The sequence below is a fragment of the Nerophis ophidion genome, linkage group LG23, assembly GCF_033978795.1.
Source record: "Nerophis ophidion isolate RoL-2023_Sa linkage group LG23, RoL_Noph_v1.0, whole genome shotgun sequence".
Classification (NCBI taxonomy): domain Eukaryota; kingdom Metazoa; phylum Chordata; class Actinopteri; order Syngnathiformes; family Syngnathidae; genus Nerophis; species Nerophis ophidion.
Genome location: NC_084633.1, coordinates 36,660,499 through 36,682,031, shown reverse-complemented (window position 1 = coordinate 36,682,031; position 21,533 = coordinate 36,660,499). Strand labels below are relative to the sequence as shown.

General features: G+C 38.6%; 1 protein-coding gene across 1 annotated transcript in view; it reads right to left on the bottom strand.

The window, feature by feature from the left end:
- Positions 1-661: 661 nt before the first annotated feature.
- The window catches only part of smurf2 (SMAD specific E3 ubiquitin protein ligase 2), a 236,307-nt gene continuing 215,435 nt past the window's right edge, over positions 662-21,533 (bottom strand). The window contains exons 17-19 of the mRNA XM_061884285.1: positions 19,130-19,331; positions 10,941-11,016; positions 662-4,773 (exon numbers count right to left, since the gene is read on the bottom strand). Of these exons, the coding sequence (XP_061740269.1) occupies positions 4,674-4,773; positions 10,941-11,016; positions 19,130-19,331 (378 nt within the window). The 3' untranslated portion in view covers positions 662-4,673. The remainder of the gene's footprint in view (positions 4,774-10,940; positions 11,017-19,129; positions 19,332-21,533) is intronic.

Here is a 21,533-nt window from a genome sequence, read left to right as displayed (position 1 = left end):
TAACAGTAAGCTTGTGCTTACTGTTAGCACAATAGTGATTCTGAGGTGTATACCTGTAAAGTTAGGTAGATAAGCTAACACACTAACTAGAATGTTAACAAAACATGCATCAAGTACTGGAAAAAATTATTCTGACCCATAAAAATAACTAAAAGAAAGCTAACATGCTAACAGTCAACGTGTCAAGAACCCAAAAAAAAGGATTTGGAGGTGTGTACCTGTAAAATTTGTGAAAAAAGCTTACATGCAAAAGTGAGCATGCTAACAGTAAGCTTGCGTCAAGTACCAACATAAACGATAAATACTTGTTTATGTTCAAAGCTTGGAGATCAGAGCTGGCTTTTTATTGGCAAAGACGCCTGGATGGAAAGATGATGACAAAATGATGAACAATTCCATCGGGCTGCATTCCCCGCAAAATGCTACCTGAAAACCAAAATGTCCCACAGACTATTTTCTTCTGGTCTTTGATGGTAAAGAAGGTTCCCCAGGTCTGAACCCAACTATTTGACAAGAACTGGACGGGGACAGCCATCAAATCAACACAAATGGACTTAGTAGGGTCCAATAAAACTGCTGAGCTGTGCAACATGCATGAAAGTAAACAAAAGTCACGTTGAAATGTTGACTTCATCTTTGGGGAGGAAAAAAAAGGCAAGACTTATTTTGTACGAGGCCTTCCATCGTGAGACGAAGGCAAGTTTAATGTGAAGTAAAGACGGAGAACTAGAAAAGGCTGGTGTTAACATAGGTTAGACTTGTGCCGGATAATAGTGGAGTGGATCATGCTGTGACAAAAGTAAAAGTCATGATAGAAAAGTAGCAGTGAGCAGAGAAGTGACATCTGCTACACCTCCTTTTCTGTCTCTGCAAATGCTAACAGTCTTTCCTTTTTTTTGTAGAAAACATTCGTAGATCCACAATCAACGGTGGCCAACAAGATCACAACTGTGACCGAGCGTTGACGCCACTCGGGAAAGTAGAAAATGTCCCCTGAGAATGTGGCCAGGAAGAAGTCTGAGAGAGCACGAAGGCGTACGTCCTCGCATGTACGAGTGCTGAAGAAAACTAACCTTGTAGCACCACACCCGTTCAAGGGAGGAAGGAACTGTGGGAATTGTTCGATTCATTTTTGTGGAGTAAAGAGTTTAAAACAAACACCTGGAGAAAATCAGTCAAATTCATCATTGTGGAGTTGAGAGTGAAAAAACAAAAAAAAAACCTGGAGAAAGTAATTAAAATGAATAATTGTGGATTTGAGAGTTCAAAAAAATAAATAAAATATTTAAATTCATAATTGAGGAGTTGAGAGTGAAAAAACAAACAAACAAGAAAACCAAACCCAGAGAAAATAATTAAAATGAATAGTTGTGGCGTTAAGAGTGAAAAAACCCAAACAGACAAACAAAACCTCGCAGAAAATAATTAAAATTCCTAATCGTGGAGTCGAGAGTTAAAAAAAAACAACAACAAAAAAACTGAGAAAATAAAAAAAAAAAACATAATTTGGGAGTAAATAGTGAAAACAAACCAAAAAAAAAAAACCTGCAGAAAAACATTCAAATTCATAATTTTGGAGTCGAGAGTGGAAAAAAAACAGAAGAAAGTAATTAAAATGAATAATTGTGGAGTCATTTAAGTTGTGGAGTTGAGTGAAAAAAACAAAAAAAAACAACAATAGAAAGAAATCCCTGGAGAAAATCATAAAAAAATCATAATTGTAGAGTCAAGAGTTTAAATAAAACATAATTAATATTCGTAATTGTGGAGTTAAGAGTGAAAAAACCCTGCAGAAAATAATTGAAATTCGTAATCGTGGAGTCGAGAGTTAAAAAAACAACAACAACAAAAATATTGAGAAAATAATAAAAAAAAAACATAATTTGGGAGTAAATAGTGAAAACAAACAAAAAAAAACCCTGCAGAAAAACATTCAAATTCATAATTTTGGAGTCGAGAGTGAAAAAAAACAGAAGAAAGTAATTAAAATGAATAATTGTGGAGTCATTTAAGTTGTGGAGTTGAGTGAAAAAAACAAAAAAAAACAACAATAGAAAGAAATCCCAGGAGAAAATCATAAAAAAATCATAATTGTAGAGTCAAGAGTTTAAATAAAACATAATTAAAATTCGTAATTGTGGAGTTAAGAGTGAAAAAACCCTGCAGAAAATAATTGAAATTCATAATCGTGGAGTTAAGATTGAAAAAAGCCTGGAGAAAATCATTAAAATTCATTAATGTGGTGTCGAGAGTTAAAAAAAAACAAAAACTGAGAAAATAATTTAAAAATATATAATTTGGGAGTAAAAAGTGAAAACAAACAAAAAACAAAACCCGGAGAAAGTAATTAAAATTAATATTTGTGGAATCAAGAGTAAAAAACAAACAAACAAAAAAAAGAAAACCCGGGGAAAATAATTACAATTAATAATTGTGGAGTTGAGAGTGAAAAACCCCCCCAAGATAACACAAAGAAAACCCCGCAGAAAATCCTAATTATAAAGTCGAGAGTTAAAAAAACAAACAAAAAACCGTGGAAATAATAATGAAAAGTAATAATTGTGGATTTGAGAATAAAAAAATAAAAATAAAAAAAACATCCGGAGAAAATAATTTCAATTCATAATTGTTGGGTTGAGAGCGAAAAAACAAACAAAAAAAACAAACAAAGAAATCCCCGGAGAAAATCATAAAAAATCATAATTGTAGAGTCAAGAGTTTAAATAAAACATAATTAAAATTCATAATTGTGGAGTTAAGAGTGAAAAAACCCTGCAGGAAATAATTGAAATTCATAATCGTGGAGTTAAGAGTGAAAAAAGCCTGGAGAAAATCATTAAAATTCATTAAGGTGGTGTCGAGAGAAAATAATTACAAAAAACATAATTTGGGAGTAAAGAGTGAAAACAAACAAAAAACAAAACCCAGAGAAAGTTATTAAAATTAATAATTGTGGAGTCAAGAGTGAAAAACAAACAAACAAACAAACAAACAAAAAAAGAATACCCGGAGAAAATAATTACAATTAATAATTGTGGAGTTGAGAGTGAAAAAAACCCCCAAAACAACACAAAGAAAACCCCGCAGAAAATCATAATTATAAAGTGGAGAGTTAAAAAAAAAAAAAAAAAAACCCTGGAAATAACAATGAAAAGTAATAATTGTGGATTTGAGAATAAAAAAAAAAACTAAAAAAAAACATCCGGAGAAAATAATTTCAATTCATAATTGTTGGGTTGAGAGTGAAAAAACTAACAAAAAAAAACCAAACAAAGAAATCCCCGGAGAAAATCATAAAAAATCATAATTGTAGAGTGAAAAGTTAAAAAAAACCAAAAAAACCTGGAGATAATAATTACAATTCCTAATTGTGGAGTTAAGAGTGAAGAACAAATAAAACAAAAAAGAAAACCTGTAGAAAATAATGAAAATTAATAATTGTGGATTTGAGAGTTAAAACAAAACAAAAAAACACCTGGAGAAAATAATTTCAATTCATAATTGTGGAGTAGAGAGTGAGAAAAAAACACACAAAGAAAACCAAAGAGAAAATCATAATTGCAGAGTTGAGAGTTTAAAAAAACCTGGAGAAAATAATAAAAAATCCTAATTGTGGAGTCAGGAGTGAAAAAAACTCAAAAAAACAGAAAAACCCTGCAGAAAAAATTTACAATTCAGAATTGAGGAGTCGAGAGTTAAAAAAAAAACCTTAAACAAAAATCATTAAAATTAATTATTGTGAAGTCGAGAGTTAAATTAAACAAAAAACGGTGAAAATCATTTAAAGCAAAACAAAATTTGGAAGTAAAGAGTGAAAACAAACAAAAAAAACTGCGGGAAATCAATAAAATTCATAATTGTAGAGGGGAGAGTGAAAAAAAACAACCTTGAAAATGAACAGAATTCATAATTGTGGGTGAAGGTAATAAACAAAACAAAACAAAAAACCTGGAGAAAATCATTCAAACTTCAAGATGTTTAGTGTGTAGTTAAGAGTAAAACTAAAAGTAGGTTTTGACTGATTTCATAAAAAAAAAAAAAAAAAAACGCTTTTTGTGTGAAATGATGACTTCATCTTTTTTGTGTTTGACAATTGAAACTCTTTTGCGTGACACCAAAAAAGCGTGTCTCCGATGGTAGAGCGGCGGTGCAGACAGGCGAGGGTTCCTGGTACTGGTACCACATCCCGTGAGGGTTCCTGGTACCACATCCCGTGAGGGTTCCTGGTACCACATCCCAGCCGGTGCCCAAAAGTTTGCTCATCCCAATGGAACTTTCCTGGCTTTAAAAAAGGGGACTTGTAATAATAAATTAGATATATTATATCCTTCTTTCCATTTGCCCTGGGACGTGAAAAAAGATCCCGTGTGTAAAAGAGGGTTGCGGGTGCGATGCTAGCGTCTTTGGAGAGGGTTCAGTGTGTCGTCCTGGCATCGAGTGCTTGTGGTTACCTTCTTACCCTGTACTCTGGCCAACACACCAATTGTGTGTGTGTGTGTGTGTGTGTGTGTTGCTACATGTTTTGGTGTTTAAAAAAATGCTTGGTGAAAGGAGCAAAAGGTGAGTTTTTTAGCAGCTTCTGGATACTAAAAGATGTGTCGGAGGGTGAAATACTTTGCTCGTCCCAGCTCAAACTCGTCCAGGATGGGCGGAGGACACGCCCACTTTTCCAGTCACTCCACAGCGAAGCCGCACGTCTCCTCGATGGCGGTCAGCAGCTTGTCGTACAGTTTGTCGTAGCTCTCGTAGGGCGGAATGTCGATCCGGTTGAAACTGGAAGAAAAGACGGGAGTGTAAAAGTCAATATTTTTTTGGAGCACAACAACCCTGACAGGAATTGTTCATAAGCCGACAATTCCCTGTTCCGTCTTTAAGAAGTGCACCCTCTTAAAATGTGCACACAATTTGTTTGATTCATGCAAAATATTGTCGATAAACTTTTGCTTTTGCTTGATGGTGGGGACAGAAAAACAAGCACAATTAAGCAAGTGCATGTTGGGAGTAAGAAGACCACCGAAATAACAAACTTGATCTCTTCTATCTCTTGATCCTCAGCCCGAGGAATCCTTTATAGTTAATATTATTACATCATAGTTAATATTATTACATCATAGTTAATATTGTTACATTATAGTTAATATTGTTACATCATAGTTAATATTGTTACATTATAGTTAATATTGTTACATCGCAGTCAATATTGTTACATCATAGTTTGTTACATCGCAGTTAATATTTTTTACATCACAGTTAATATTGTTACGTCATAGTTAACATTGTTACATCATAGTTTGTTACATTATAGTACATCACAATTTGTTACATTATAGTTAATATTGTTACATCACAGTTAATACTGTTCCATCATAGTTAATCTTGTTACGTCATAGTTAACATTGTTACATCATAGTTTGTTACATTATAGTAGATCATAGTTTGTTACATTATAGTTAATATTGTTACATCATAGTTAATATTGTTAAATCACAGTTAACATTGTTACATCATAGTTTGTTACATTATAGTACATCATAGTTTGTTACATCATAGTTAATATTGTTACATCATAGTTAATATTGTTACATTATAGTTAATATTGTTACAACACAGTTAATAGTGTTACATCATAATTAATATTGTTACACCACAGTTACCATTGTCACATCATAGTTTGTTACATTATAGTAGATCATAGTTTATTACATCATAGTTAATATTGTTACATCATAGTTAATATTGTTACATCAGTTTGTTACATTATAGTAGATCATAGTTTGTTACATTATAGTTAATATTGTTACATCATAGTTAATATTGTTACATCACAGTTAACATTGTTACATCATAGTTTGTTACATCATAGTTACCATTGTTACATCATAGTTTTTCACATTATAGTAGATCATAGTTTGTTACATTAGAGTTAATATTGTTACATCAAAGATAATATTGTTACATCACAGTTAATACTGTTACATCATAGTTTATTACATTATAGTACATCATAGTTAATATTGTTACATCATAGTTTGTTACATTATAGTAGATCATAGTTTGTTACATTATAGTTAATATTGTTACATCATAGTTAATATTGTTACATCACAGTTAACATTGTTACATCATAGTTTGTTACATTATAGTACATCATAGTTTGTTACATCATAGTTAATATTGTTATATCATAGTTAATATTGTTACATTAGTTAATATTGTTACAACACAGTTAATAGTGTTACATCATAATTAATATTGTTACACCATAGTTACCATTGTTACGTCATAGTTTGTTACATTATAGTAGATCATAGTTTGTTACATCATAGTTAATATTGTTACATCAGTTTGTTACATTATAGTAGATCATAGTTTGTTACATTATAGTTAATATTGTTACATCATAGTTAATATTGTTACATCACAGTTAACATTGTTACATCATAGTTTGTTACATTATAGTACATCATAGTTTGTTACATCATAGTTACCATTGTTACTTCATAGTTTTTTACATTATAGTAGATCATAGTTTGTTACATTAGAGTTAATATTGTTACATCAAAGTTAATATTGTTACATCACAGTTAATATTGTTACATCATAGTTTGTTACATTATAGTACATCATAGTTTGCTACATCATAGTTAATATTGCTACATCATAGTTTGTTACATTATAGTAGATCATAGTTTGTTACATTATAGTTAATATTGTTAAATCATAGTTAATATTGTTACATCACAGTTAACATTGTTACATCATAGTTTGTTACATTATAGTACATCATAGTTTGTTACATCATAGTTAATATTGTTATATCATAGTTAATATTGTTACATTAGTTAATATTGTTACAACACAGCTAATAGTGTTACATCATAATTAATATTGTTACACCACAGTTACCATTGTTACGTCATAGTTTGTTACATTATAGTAGATCATAGTTTGCTACATCATAGTTAATATTGTTACATCATAGTTAATATTGTTACATCAGTTTGTTACATTATAGTAGATCATAGTTTGTTACATTATAGTTAATATTGTTACATCATAGTTAATATTGTTACATCACAGTTAACATTCTTACATCATAGTTTGTTACATTATAGTACATCATAGTTTGTTACATCACAGTTACCATTGTTACATCATAGTTTGTTACATTATAGTAGATCATAGTTTGTTACATTATAGTTAATATTGTTACATCAAAGTTAATATTGTTACATCACAGTTAATATTGTTACATCATAGTTTGTTATATTATAGTACATCATAGTTAATATTGTTACATCATAGTTTGTTACATTATAGTAGATCATAGTTTGTTACATTATAGTTAATATTGTTACATCATAGTTAATATTGTTACATCACAGTTAACATTGTCACATCATAGTTTGTTACATTATAGTACATCATAGTTTGTTACATCATAGTTAATATTGTTATATCATAGTTAATATTGTTGCATTAGTTAATATTGTTACAACACAGTTAATAGTGTTACACCATAGTTACCATTGTTACATCATGGTTTGTTACATCATAGTAGATCATAGTTTGTTACATCAGTTAACATTGTTACATCATAGTTAATATTGTTACATCAGTTTGTTACATTATAGTAGATCATAGTTTGTTACATTATAGTTAATATTGTTACATCATAGTTAATATTGTTACATCACAGTTAACATTGTTACGTCATAGTTTGTTACATTATAGTACATCATAGTTTGTTACATCACAGTTACCATTGTTACATCATAGTTTGTTACATTACAGTAGATCATAGTTTGTTACATTATAGTTAATATTGTTACATCAAAGTTAATATTGTTACATCACAGTTAATAATGTTACATCATAGTTTGTTACATTACAGTACATCATAGTTTGTTACATCATAGTTAATATTGTTACATCATAGTTAATACTGTTACATCACAGTTAATATGGTTACATCATATTTAATATTATTACATCATAGTTAATATTGTTACATCATAGTTAATATTGTTATGTCATAGTTAACATTGTTACATTATAGTTAATATTGTTAGATAATAGTTAATATTGATACATCATAGTTAATATTGTTACAACATAGTTTGTTACATCATAGTTAATACTGTTACATCATAGTTAATATTGTTACATCATAGTTAATATTGTTGCATCATAGTTAATATTGTTACATCACAGTTATATTGTTACATAATACTTAACATTGTTACATCATAGTTTGTTACATCAGAGTTAATATTTTTACATCATAGTTAATATTGTTACGTCGTAGTTGATATTTTTACATCATAGTTTGTTACATCATAGTTAATATTTTTACATTATAGTTAATATTGTTACATCATAGTTAACATTGTTACATCATAGTTAATATTTCTACATCATAGTTAATATTGTTACATCATAGTTAACATTGTTATATCATAGTCAATATTGTTACATAATAATTAACATTGTTACATCATAGTTTGGTACATCATAGTTAATATTTTTACATCATAGTTAATATTGTTACGTCATAGTTATTATTGTTACATCATAATTTTTTACATCACAGTTAATATTTTTACATCATAGTTAACATTGTTACGTCATAGTTAATATTGTTACATCATAGTTTGTTACATCGTAGTTAATATTGTTACATCATAGTTTGTTACATTATAGTTAATATTTTTACATCATAGTTAACATTGTTACGTCATAGTTAATATTGTTACATCATAGTTTGTTACATCGTAGTTAATATTGTTACATCGTAGTTTGTTACATTATAGTTAATATTGTTACATCATAGTTAATATTGTTATATCATAGTTAATATTATTACATCATAGTTAATATTGTTATGTCATAGTTAACATTGTTACATCATAGTTTGTTACATTATAGTTAATATTGTTACATCATAGTTAATATTGTTACATCACAGGTAATATTGTTACATCATAGTTAATATTGTTACATCATAGTTAATATTGTTACATCATAGTTAACATTGTTACATTATAGTTTATAATGTTACAACGTAGGTAATATTAAATATCATATAAATATTATATAAAAATCTACCACCAACCGCTTTAAGGCCTACTGAAAGCCACTACTAGCCACCACACAGTCTGATAGTTTATATATCAATGATGAAATATTAACATTGCAACACATGCCAATACCGCCTTTTTAGTTTACGAAATTACAATTTTCAATTTCCCGCAATGTGTCCTTTTGAAAACGTTGCGGTATGATGATGCTTATGATGACGCTTGCAATTGACGTCTCGGGTTGTAGCGGACGTTATTTTCCAGCCGATCCAAGCTACAAGTAGTCTGCTTTAATCGCATAATTACACAGTATTCTGGACATCTGTGTTGCTGAATCTTTTGCAATTTGTTCAACTAATAATGGAGAAGTCAAAGTAGAAAGATGGAGTTGGGAAGCTTTAGCCTTTAGCCACACAAACACACAGTGTTTCCTTGTTTAAAATTCCCGAAGGTGAAGCTTTACTATGGATCAGAGCGGTCAAGCGAACATGGATCCCGACCACATGTCAACCGGCAGGTTTCGGTGAGAAATTTGTGCTAATAAGTCGGCTTTTACCGTAGTTATGAGCGGAGCTTGCGTCCTCCTGCAGCTGCGGACTATTGCCTCCTCCCACCAGAGACACTGGCGGTCACCACACCCCTCCGATTTCAGGTACTATTTAATCTCACTAAAACACTAGTAACACAATAAGCAGATAAGGTATTTTCCAAAATTATCCTAGTAAATGTGTCTAATAACATCTGAATTGCTCTCACTGCCCTTGCCTTTTTTTTTTTTTTACTTTTTTTTCTAGTCCTTCACTCTCACTATCCTCATCCACAAATCTTTCATCTTCGCTCAAATTAATGGGGAAATTGTCGCTTTCTTGGTCCGAATCCCTCTAGCTGCTTGTGGCCATGATTATAAACAATGTTCAGATGTGAGGAGCTCTACAACCAGTGACGTCACGCGCACATCGCCTGCTACTTCCGGTACAGGCAAGGCTTTTTAATTAGCGACCAAAAGTTGCGAACTTTATCGTGGATGTTCTCTACTAAATCCTTTCAGCAAAAATATGGCAATATCGCGAAATGATCAAGTATGACACATAGAATGGACCTGCTATCCCCGTTTAAATAAGAACATCTCATTTCAGTAGGCCTTTAAAAACACTTTTTACTCCACAGCAAAAACTTCCCTGAAAAACGGCTGATCATCATATATATGATAATATATATATATATATATGATAATATATATATATATATATATTTAATAAATATATATATATACATATATATACAGTATATGATGATCAGCCTACATATATATACATATATATATAAACATATATATATACACACACACAAATGTGTGTGTGTATACATACACACACGTATATATATATATTTTATATGTATATATATACAAACAATATATATATACATATATATATATATATACACATTAAATATATATATATAAAATATGTATGTGTATCTATAAAATATATGTGTGTGTGTATATATGTATATATATATGTATAGTGAAGTGAAGGTGAAGTGAATTATATTTATATAGCGCTTTTCTCTAGTGACTCAAAGCACTTAACATAGTGAAAGCCAATATATAAGTTCCATTTAAAGCAGTGTGGGTGGCACTGGGAGCAGGTGGGTAAAGTGTCTTGCCCAAGGACACAACGGCAGTGACTAGGCTGGCAGAAGCTGGGATCGAACCTGGAACCCTTAAATTGATGGCACGGCCGCTCTACCAACCGAGCTACCGGCACATCCTACAGGCCACTTTAAAACTGTTTTCAAAACAATTTTAAGAGAAGACTGTTTTACATTGTCACTAATATGAAAATACATTCTCCTTACCACGTGTGGGCTTTGGGGAGGTTGTTGGCGTTGGCATCTATCTGGTGGATGGTAAAAAGTCGAGGGCCTGCAGCTCCTGCAATGGAAAAATAGAAACACTTAATTAAAATGGACCACATATCTGAATAAGTCGTGATAATTATTGTACACTGTGTGCAGAAGTGATAGTCACCACACTTTGAAAAGTGTGTATTTTCAGTCAAACTTGTACATGTGTTTATGTCGCCATCATGTGGTCAGCGCAGGTAATACATCTTTGAAAAGTCTGTATTTTCTAGTCAAACTTGTACATGTGTTTATGTCGCCATCATGTGGTCATGGCTGCTAATACATCTTCGAAAAGTGTGTGTTTTCAATTTTAAAGGCCTACTGAAAGCCACTACTACCCACCACGCAGTCTGATAGTTTATACATCAATGATGAAATATTAACATTGCAAAACATGCCAATACGGCCTTTTTAGTTTACTAAATTGCAATTTTAAATTTCCCCGGAGTTTCTTGTTGAAAACGTCGTGTAATGATGACGTGTACACAAGACGTCACAGGTTTTTAGGAGGTATGGTCACGGCATGCTAATCGATGCTAACATGTTATTTAGGCTAGCTGTATGTACATATTGCATCATTATGCCTCATTTGTAGCTATACTTGCGTCCAGCCTTTCCCTCCACCCACATTTAATGCCAAACAAACACATACCAATCGATGGATTCAAGTTCCACCGGTGGTCAAAAGATGCGAAAGTCCCTCGTTTGTTCTGTTCTGTCTTAGCATCGCTACCGACAATAGGGATGCCACGACAGAGATGTGTGGATATCCTGCGACACCCAAAGCAGATGCATTTCCAACGATAAAGTCAACAAAATCACAAAGGTGAGTTTTGTTGATGTTATTGACTTAAATGCTAATCAGACATATTTGCGCACGGCATGACTGCAAGCTAATCTTGCTAACATGCTATTTAGGCTAGCTGTATGTACATATTGCATCATTATGCATCCTTTGTAGCTAAATTTGCATCCAGCCTTTCCCTACACCCACATTTAATGCAGAACAAACACATACCAATTGACAGATTCAAGTTGCACCAGTGGTCGAAAGATGCGAAAGTCCCTCGTTTGTTCTTTTCTGTCGTAGCATCGCTACCGACGATAGGGATGCTATGACAGAGATGTGTGGATATCCTGCGACACTCATAGCAGATACATTTCCAACGATTAAGTCAACAAAATCACAAAGGTGAGTTTTGGTGATGTTATTGACTTAAGTGCTAATCAGACATATTTGCGTACGGCATGACTGTAAGCTAATCGATGCTAACATGCTATTTACGCTAGCCCTATGTACATATTGCATCATTATGCCTGATTTGTAGCTATATTTGCGTCCAACCTTTCCCTCCACCCACATTTAATGCCAAACAAACACATACCAATCGACGGTTTCAAGTTGCACCAGTGGTCGAAAAATGCGAAAGTCCTTCGTTTGTTCTTTTCTGTCGTAGCATCGCTACCGACGATAGGGATGCTACGACAGAGATGTGTGGATATCCTGCAGATGCATTTCCAACGATAAAGTCAACAAAATCACAAAGGTGAGTTTTGTTGATGTTATTGACTTAAATGCTAATCAGACATATTTGTGCACGGCATGACTGCAAGCTAATCGATGCTAACATGCTATTTAGGCTAGCTGTATGTACATATTGCATCATTATGCATCCTTTGTAGCTAAATTTGCATCCAGCCTTTCCCTACACCCACATTTAATGCCAAACAAACACATTCCAATTGACAGATTCAAGTTGCACCAGTGGTCGAAAGATGCGAAAGTCCCTCGTTTGTTCTTTTCTGTCGTAGCATCGCTACCGACGATAGGGATGCTATGACAGAGATGTGTGGATATCCTGCGACACTCATAGCAGATACATTTCCAACGATTAAGTCAACAAAATCACAAAGGTGAGTTTTGTTGATGTTATTGACTTAAGTGCTAATCAGACATATTTGCGTACGGCATGACTGTAAGCTAATCGATGCTAACATGCTATTTACGCCAGCCCTATGTACATATTGCATCATTATGCCTGATTTGTAGCTATATTTGCGTCCAACCTTTCCCTCCACCCACATTTAATGCCAAACAAACACATACCAATCGACGGTTTCAAGTTGCACCAGTGGTCGAAAAATGCGAAAGTCCTTCGTTTGTTCTTTTCTGTTGTAGCATCGCTACCGACGATAGGGATGCTACGACAGAGATGTGTTGATATCCTGCAGATGCATTTCCAACGATAAAGTCAACAAAATCACAAAGGTGAGTTTTGTTGATGTTATTGACTTAAATGCTAATCAGACATATTTGCGCACGGCATGACTGCAAGCTAATCGATGCTAACATGCTATTTAGGCTAGCTGTATGTACATATTGCATCATTATGCCTCATTTGTAGCTATATTTGCGTCCAGCCTTTCCCTCCACCCACATTTAATGCCAAACAAACACATACCAATCGACGGATTCAAGTTGGTCCAGTGGTCGAAAGATGCGAAAGTCCTTCGTTTGTTCTTTTCTGTTGTAGCATCGCTACCGACGATAGAGATGCTACGACAGAGATGTGTGGATATCCTGCAGATGCATTTCCAACGATAAAGTCAACAAAATCACAAAGGTGAGTTTTGTTGATGTTATTGACTTAAATGCTAATCAGACATATTTGCGCACGGCATGACTGCAAGCTAATCGATGCTAACATGCTATTTAGGCTAGCTGTATGTACATATTGCATCATTATGCCTCATTTGTAGCTATATTTGCGTCCAGCCTTTCCCTCCACCCACATTTAATGCCAAACAAACACATACCAATCGACGGATTCAAGTTGCACCAGTGGTCGAAAGATGCGAAAGTCCTTCGTTTGTTCTTTTCTGTCGTAGCATCGCTACCGACGATAGGGATGCTACGACAGAGATGTGTGAATATCCTGCAGATGCATTTCCAACGATAAAGTCAACAAAATCACAAAGGTGAGTTTTGTTGATGTTATTGACTTAAATGCTAATCAGACATATTTGCGCACGGCATGACTGCAAGCTAATCGATGCTATCATGCTATTTAGGCTAGCTGTATGTACATATTGCATCATTATGCCTCATTTGTAGCTAAATTTGCGTCCAGCCTTTCCCTCCACCCATATTTAATGCCAAACAAACACATACCTATCGACGGATTCAAGTTGCACCAGTGGTCAAAACATGCGAAAGTCCCTCGTTTGTCCTGTTCTGTCGTAGCATCGCTACCGACGATAGGGATGCTACGACATAAATGTGTGGATATCCTGCAGATGCATTTCCAACGATAAAGTCAACAAATTCACAAAGGTGAGTTTTGTTGATGTTATTGACTTAAATGCTAATCAGACATATTTGCGCACGGCATGACTGCAAGCTAATCGATGCTAACATGCTATTTAGGCTAGCTGTATGTAAATATTGCATCATTATCCCTCATTTGTAGCTATATTTGCATCCAGCTTTTCCCCCCACCCACATTTAATGTCAAACAAACACATACCAATCGACAGATTCAAGTTGCACCAGTGGTCAAAAGATGCAATCGTTGGTTAGAAGGCGATCGCCGAATTCATTCTCGTTGCCGCTGTCTGTCGCGATATGGCTCAATAGCTTCAGTTTCTTCTTCAATTTCGTTTTCGCTACCTGCCTCCACACTCCAACCATCCGTTTCAATACATGCGTAATCTGTTGAATCGCTTGAGCCACTGAAATCCGAGTCTGAATCCGAGCTAATGTCGCTATATCTTGCTGTTTTATCCGCCATGTTTGTTTGTATTGGCATCACGCCGTGACGTCACAGGAAAATGGACGGGTGGATTTACAGATAGCGAAAATCAGGCACTTTAAAGCATTTTTTTTCGGGATATTGCGTGATGGGTAAAATTTTGAAAAAAAATTCGAAAAATAAAATAAGCCACTAGGAACTGATTTTTATTGGTTTTAACCCTTCAGAAATTGTGATAATGTTCCCCTTTAAATGTTGTCCATGAGAGAAGGACTCAGGGTGAAGTGAATACTAGGACTGGGTGCCAACCCCTGTGACAAGTCAGGACAGAGATACTGATAAAGCTGTCCTGGTGTCTGCACCCTGACTAGACCTAGTCTTAACCTTTGAGGTAGTCTTACCTTGAAGGGACTGACTAGAACCAGTCTTATTCTGGAGGGCCTGACTAGAGCTAGTCTTACCTTGGAGGACATAACTAGAACTAGTCTTAACCTTGGAGGGCCTGACTAGAACTAGTCTTACTTTGGAGGGCCTGACTAGAACTAGTCTTACTTTGGAGGGCCTGACTAGAACTAGTCTTACTTTGGAGGGCCTGACTAGAAGTAGTCTAACCCTGGACGGCCTGATTAGGACTAGTCTTACCTTACAGGGCCTGACTAAAACTAGTCTTACTTTGAATGGCCTGACTAGAACTTGACTTACCTTGCAGGGCCTTACTAGAGCTAGTCTTACCTTGGAGGGACTGACTAGAGCTAGTCTTACCTTGCAGGGCCTGACTAGAACTAGTCTTACCTTGGAGGGCCTGACTAGAGCTAGTCTTACCTTGGAGGGCCTGACTAGAACTAGTCTTACCTTGGAGGGCCTGACTAAAACTAGTCTTACTTTGAATGGCCTGACTAGAACTTGACTTACCTTGCAGGGCCTGACTAGAACTAGTCTTACTTTGGAGGGCCTGACTAGAACTAGTCTTACTTTGGAACGCCTGACTAGAGCTAGTCTTACTTTGGAGGGCCTGACTAGAGCTGGTCTTAGTTTGGAGGGCCTGACTAGATCTAGTCTAACCCTGGAGGGCCTGACTAGAGCTACTCTTACCTTGGAGGGCCTGACTAGGGCTACTCTTACCTTGGAGGGCCTAACTAGAGCTAGTCTTACCTTGGAGGGCCTGACTAGAGCTAGTCTTACCTTGGAGGGCCTGACTAGGGCTACTCTTACCTTGGAGGGCCTAACTAGAGCTAGTCTTACCTTGGAGGGCCTGACTAGAGCTAGTCTTACCTTGGAAGACCTGACTAGAGCTAGTCTTACCTTGGAGGGCCTGACTAGAAGTAGTCTTACTTTGGAAGGCCTGACTAGAACTAGTGTTACTTTGGAGGGCCTGACTAGAAACACTCTTACCTCGGAGGGCCTGACTAGAGCTACTCTTCCCTTGGAGGGCCTGATGGGAACTAGTCCTACCTTGGAGGGCCTGACTAGAACTAGTCATAACCTTGGAGGGCCCGACTAGAGCTAGTCTTATCTTGGAGGGACTGACTAGAACCAGTCTAACCCTGGAGGGACTGACTAGAACCAGTCTTATTCTGGAAGGCCTGACTCGAGCTTGTCTTACTTTGGAGGGCCGGACTAGAACTAGTCTTACTTTGGAGGGCCTGACTAGAAGTAGTCTAACCCTGGAGGGCCTAACTAGAACTAGTCTTACCTTACAGGGCCTGACTAGAACTAGTCTTACTTTGAATGGCCTGACTAGGACTTGTCATACCTTGCAGGGCCTTACTAGAGCTAGTCTTACCTTGGAGGGACTGACTAGAGCTAGTCTTACCTTGCAGGGCCTGACTAGAACTAGTCTTACCTTGGAGGACCTGACTAGAGCTAGTCTTACCTTGGAGGGCCTGACTACAGCTAGTCTTACCTCGGAGGGACTGACTAGAATCCAGTCTTACTCTGGAGGGCCTGACTAGAGCTAGCCTTGGAGGGCCTAACTAGAGCTAGTCTTACCTTGGAGGACCTGACTAGAGCTAGTCTTACCTTGGAGGGCCTGACTATAACTAGTCTTACTTTGAATGGCCTGACTAGAACTAGTCTAACCCTGGAGGGCCTGACTAGAGCTAGTCTTACTTTGGAGGGCCTGACTAGAACTAGTCTAACCCTGGAGGGCCTGACTAGACCTAGTCTTACTTTGGAGGGCCTGACAAGGACTAGTCTTACTTTGGAGGGCTTGACTAGAGCTAGTCTTACTTTGGAGGGCCTGACTAGAGCTGGTCTTACTTTGGAGGGCCTGACTAGAACTAGTCTTACCTTGCAGGGCCTGACTAGAGCTACTCTTACCTTGGAGGGCCTGACTAGAACTAATCTTACCTTGGAGAGCCTGATGAGAACTAGTCTTACCTTGGAGGGCCTGACTAGAGCTAGTCTTATCCTGGAGGGCCTGACTAGAACTAGTCTTACCTTGGAGGGTCTGACTAGAGCTAGTCTTACCTTGGAGGGCCTGACTATAACTAGTCTTACTTTGAAGGGCCTGACTAGAACTAGTCTAACCCTGGAGGCCTGACTAGAGCTAGTCTTACTTTGGAGGGCCTGACTAGAACTAGTCTAACCATGGAGGGCCTGACTAGACCTAGTCTTACTTTGGAGGGCCTGACTAGGACTAGTCTTACTTTGGAGGGCCTGACTAGAGCTGGTCTTACTTTGGAGGGCCTGACTAGAACTAGTCTTACCTTGCAGGGCCTGACTAGAAGTAGTCTAACTCTGGAGGGCCTGACTAGAGCTAGTCTTACCTTGGAGGGCCTGACTAGAACTAGTCTTACCTTGGAGGGCCTGACTAGAACTAGTCTTACCTTGGAGGGCCTGACTAGAGCTAGTCTTACCTTGGAGGGCCTGACTAGAACTAGTCTTACCTTGCAGGGCCTGACTAGAAGTAGTCTAACTCTGGAGGGCCTGACTAGAGCTAGTCTTACCTTGCAGGGCCTGACTAGAAGTAGTCTAACTCTGGAGGGCCTGACTAGAGCTAGTCTTACCTTGGAGGGCCTGACTAGAACTAGTCTTACCTTGGAGGGCCTGACTAGAACTAGTCTTACCTTGGAGGGCCTGACTAGAACTAGTCTTACCTTGGAGGGCCTTACTAGAGCTAGTCTTACCTTGGAGGGCCTGACTAGAGCTAGTCTTACTTTGGAGGGCCTGACTAGAAGTAGTCTAACTCTGGAGGGTCTGGCTAGAACTAGTGTTACTTTGGAGGGCCTGACTAGAGCTAGTCTTACCTTGGAGGGCCTGACTAGAGCTAGTCTTACCTTGGAGGGCCTGACTAGAAGTAGTCTTACTTTGGAAGGCCTGACTAGAACTAGTGTTACTTTGGAGGGCCTGACTAGAAACACTCTTACCTCGGAGGGCCTGACTAGAGCTACTCTTCCCTTGGAGGGCCTGATGGGAACTAGTCCTACCTTGGAGGGCCTGACTAGAACTAGTCATAACCTTGGAGGGCCCGACTAGAGCTAGTCTTACCTTGGAGGGCCTGACTAAAGGCAGTCTTATCTTGGAGGGACTGACTAGAACCAGTCTAACCCTGGAGGGCCTGACTAGAGCTAGTCTTACTTTGGAGGGCCTGACTAGAAGTAGTCTAACTCTGGAGGGCCTGACTAGAAGTAGTCTAACCCTGGAGGGCCTGACTAGAACTAATCTTACCTTGCAGGGTCTGACTAGAGCTAGTCTTACCTTGGAGGGCCTGACTAGAACCAGTCTTACCTTGGAGGGCCTGACTAGATCTAGTCTAACCCTGGAGGGCATGACTAGAGCTAGTCTTACTTTAGAGGGCCTGACTAGAGCTAGTTTTACTTTGAAGGGCCTGACTAGAACTAGTCTTACCTTGGAGGGCCTGACTAGAGCTAGTCTTACCTTGGAGGGCCTGACTAGAACTAGTCTTACCTTGGAGGGCCTGACTAGAGCTAGTCTTACCTTGGAGGGCCTGACTAGAACTAGTCTTACCTTGGAGGGCCTGACTAGAGCTAGTCTTACCTTGGAGGGCCTGATGTTAACTAGTCTTACCTTGGAGAGCCTGATGAGATCTAGTCTTACTTTGGAGGGCCTGATGAGAACTAGTCTTACCTCGGAGGGCCTGACTAGAGCTAGTCTTACCTTGGAGGGCCTGACTAGAACTAGTCTTACCTTGGAGGGCCTGACTAGAGGTAGTCTTACTTTGGAGGGCCTGACTAGAACTAGTCTTACCTTGGAGGGCCTGACTAGAGCTAGTCTTACCTTGGAGGGCCTGACTAGAACTAGTCTTACTTTGGAGGGCCTGACTAGAGCTAGTCTTACCTTGGAGGGCCTGATGAGAACTAGTCTTACCTTGGAGGCCCTGACTAGAGCTAGTCTTACCTTGGAGGGCCTGACTAGAGCTAGTCTTACCTTGGAGGGCCTTGAATCCCTGCAGAGGGACCCTGGAGGATCCAGTGACGAACTGCAGCAGGCGTGCTCGCCGCTCCTCATCAAAGGACTCCACGGCCTTCCAGAACCACTTGACTATGTTGCTGTCGGCCGTGCAGTGCTTCAGTCGCGTGTTGGTCTTCCAGTCGCTGATGTCGATCTTGCCCAGACCACACACGATCAGCTGCAGGCGGGGCCAAGGTCAGGGTTTTTACTGTTAACTTCTTTAGCTATTTTTACAGCCTCAATCATGTATTTTAGTACTTGATGCATGTTAGCGTTAGCGTGTTAGCTTTTTTATATAGTTGTACAGGTATATACGCCAGAGTCGTACGTTTTGGTACTTGATGTATGTTAGCCTTTTTTGAACATTTTACAGGTATATATTTCAGAAATATTAATTTTAGTACTTGACATTTACTGTTAGCATGCTACCATACAACAGCTTTTTTGCATGAATAAAATTCTGAGTCGTATTTTGGCACTTGCTGCTAATTTGAGCATATTAGCTTTTTTTACAGGTATACACCTCAATCAAGTATTTTAATACTTGATGCAGGTTAGCGTTAGCGTGTTAGCTTTTTTATATAGTTGTACAGGTATATAATCCATCCATCCATCCATCTTCTTCCGCTTATCCGAGGTCGGGTCGCGGGGGCAGCAGCCTAAGCAGGGAAGCCCAGACTTCCCTCTCCCCAGCCACTTCTTCTAGCTCTTCCCGGGGGATCCCGAGGCGTTCCCAGGCCAGCCGGGAGACATAGTCTTCCCAACGTGTCCTGGGTCTTCCCCGTGGCCTCCTACCGGTTGGACGTGCCCTAAACACCTCCCTCGGGAGGCGTTCGGGTGGCATCCTGACCAGATGCCCGAACCACCTCATCTGGCTCCTCTCGATGTGAAGGAGCAGCGGCTTTACTTTGAGTTCCTCCCGGATGACAGAGCTTCTCACCCTATCTCTAAGGGAGAGCCCCGCCACACGGCGGAGGAAACTCATTTCGGCCGCTTGTACCCGTGATCTTATCCTTTCGGTCATGACCCAAAGCTCATGACCATAGGTGAGGATGGGAACGTAGATCGACCGGTAAATTGAGAGCTTTGCCTTCCGGCTCAGCTCCTTCTTCACCACAACAGATCGGTACAACGTCCGCATTACTGAAGACGCCGCACCAATCCGCCTGTCGATCTCACGATCCACTCTTCCCCCACTCGTGAACAAGACTCCTAGGTACTTGAACTCCTCCACTTGGGGCAGGGTCTCCTCCCCAACCCGGAGATGGCACTCCACCCTTTTCCGGGAGAGAACCATGGACTCGGATTTGGAGGTGCTGATTCTCATTCCGGCCGCTTCACACTCGGCTGCGAACCGATCCAGTGAGAGCTGAAGATCCCGGCCAGATGAAGCCAACAGGACCACATCGTCTGCAAAAAGCAGAGACCTAATCCCGCGGCCACCAAACCGGAATACCTCAATGCCTTGACTGCGCCTAGAAATTCTGTCCATAAAAGTTATGAACAGAATCGGTGACAAAGGGCAACCTTGGCGCAGTCCAACCCTCACTGGAAACGTGTCCGACTTACTGCCAGCAATGCGGACCAAGCTCTGACACTGATCGTACAGGGATCGGACTGCCATAATAAGACAGTCCGATACCCCATACTCTCTGAGCACTCCCCACAGGACTTCCCGAGGGACACAGTCGAATGCCTTCTCCAAATCCACAAAGCACATGTAGACTGGTTGGGCAAACTCCCATGCACCCTCAAGAACCCTGCCGAGAGTATGGAGCTGGTCCACAGTTCCACGACCAGGACGAAAACCACACTGTTCCTCCTGAATCCGAGGTTCAACTATCCGGCGTAGCCTCCTCTCCAGTACACCTGAATAAACCTTACCGGGAAGGCTGAGGAGTGTGATCCCACGATAGTTGGAACACACCCTCCGGTCCCCCTTCTTAAAGAGAGGGACCACCACCCCGGTCTGCCAATCCAGAGGTACCGCCCCCGATGTCCACGCGATGCTGCAGAGTCTTGTCAACCAAGACAGCCCCACAGCATCCAGAGTCTTAAGGAACTCCGGGCGGATCTCATCCACCCCTGGGGCCTTGCCACCGAGGAGCTTTTTAACTACCTCAGCAACCTCAGCCCCAGAAATAGGAGAGTCCACCACAGATTCCCCAGGCACTGCTTCCTCATAGGAAGACGTGTTGGTGGGATTGAGGAGGTCTTCAAAGTATTCCTTCCACCTATCCACAACATCCGCAGTTGAGGTCAGCAGAACACCATCCGCACCATACACGGTGTTGACAGTGCACTGCTTCCCCTTCCTGAGGCGGCGGATGGTGGTCCAGAATCGCTTTGAAGCCATCCGGAAGTCATTTTCCATGGCTTC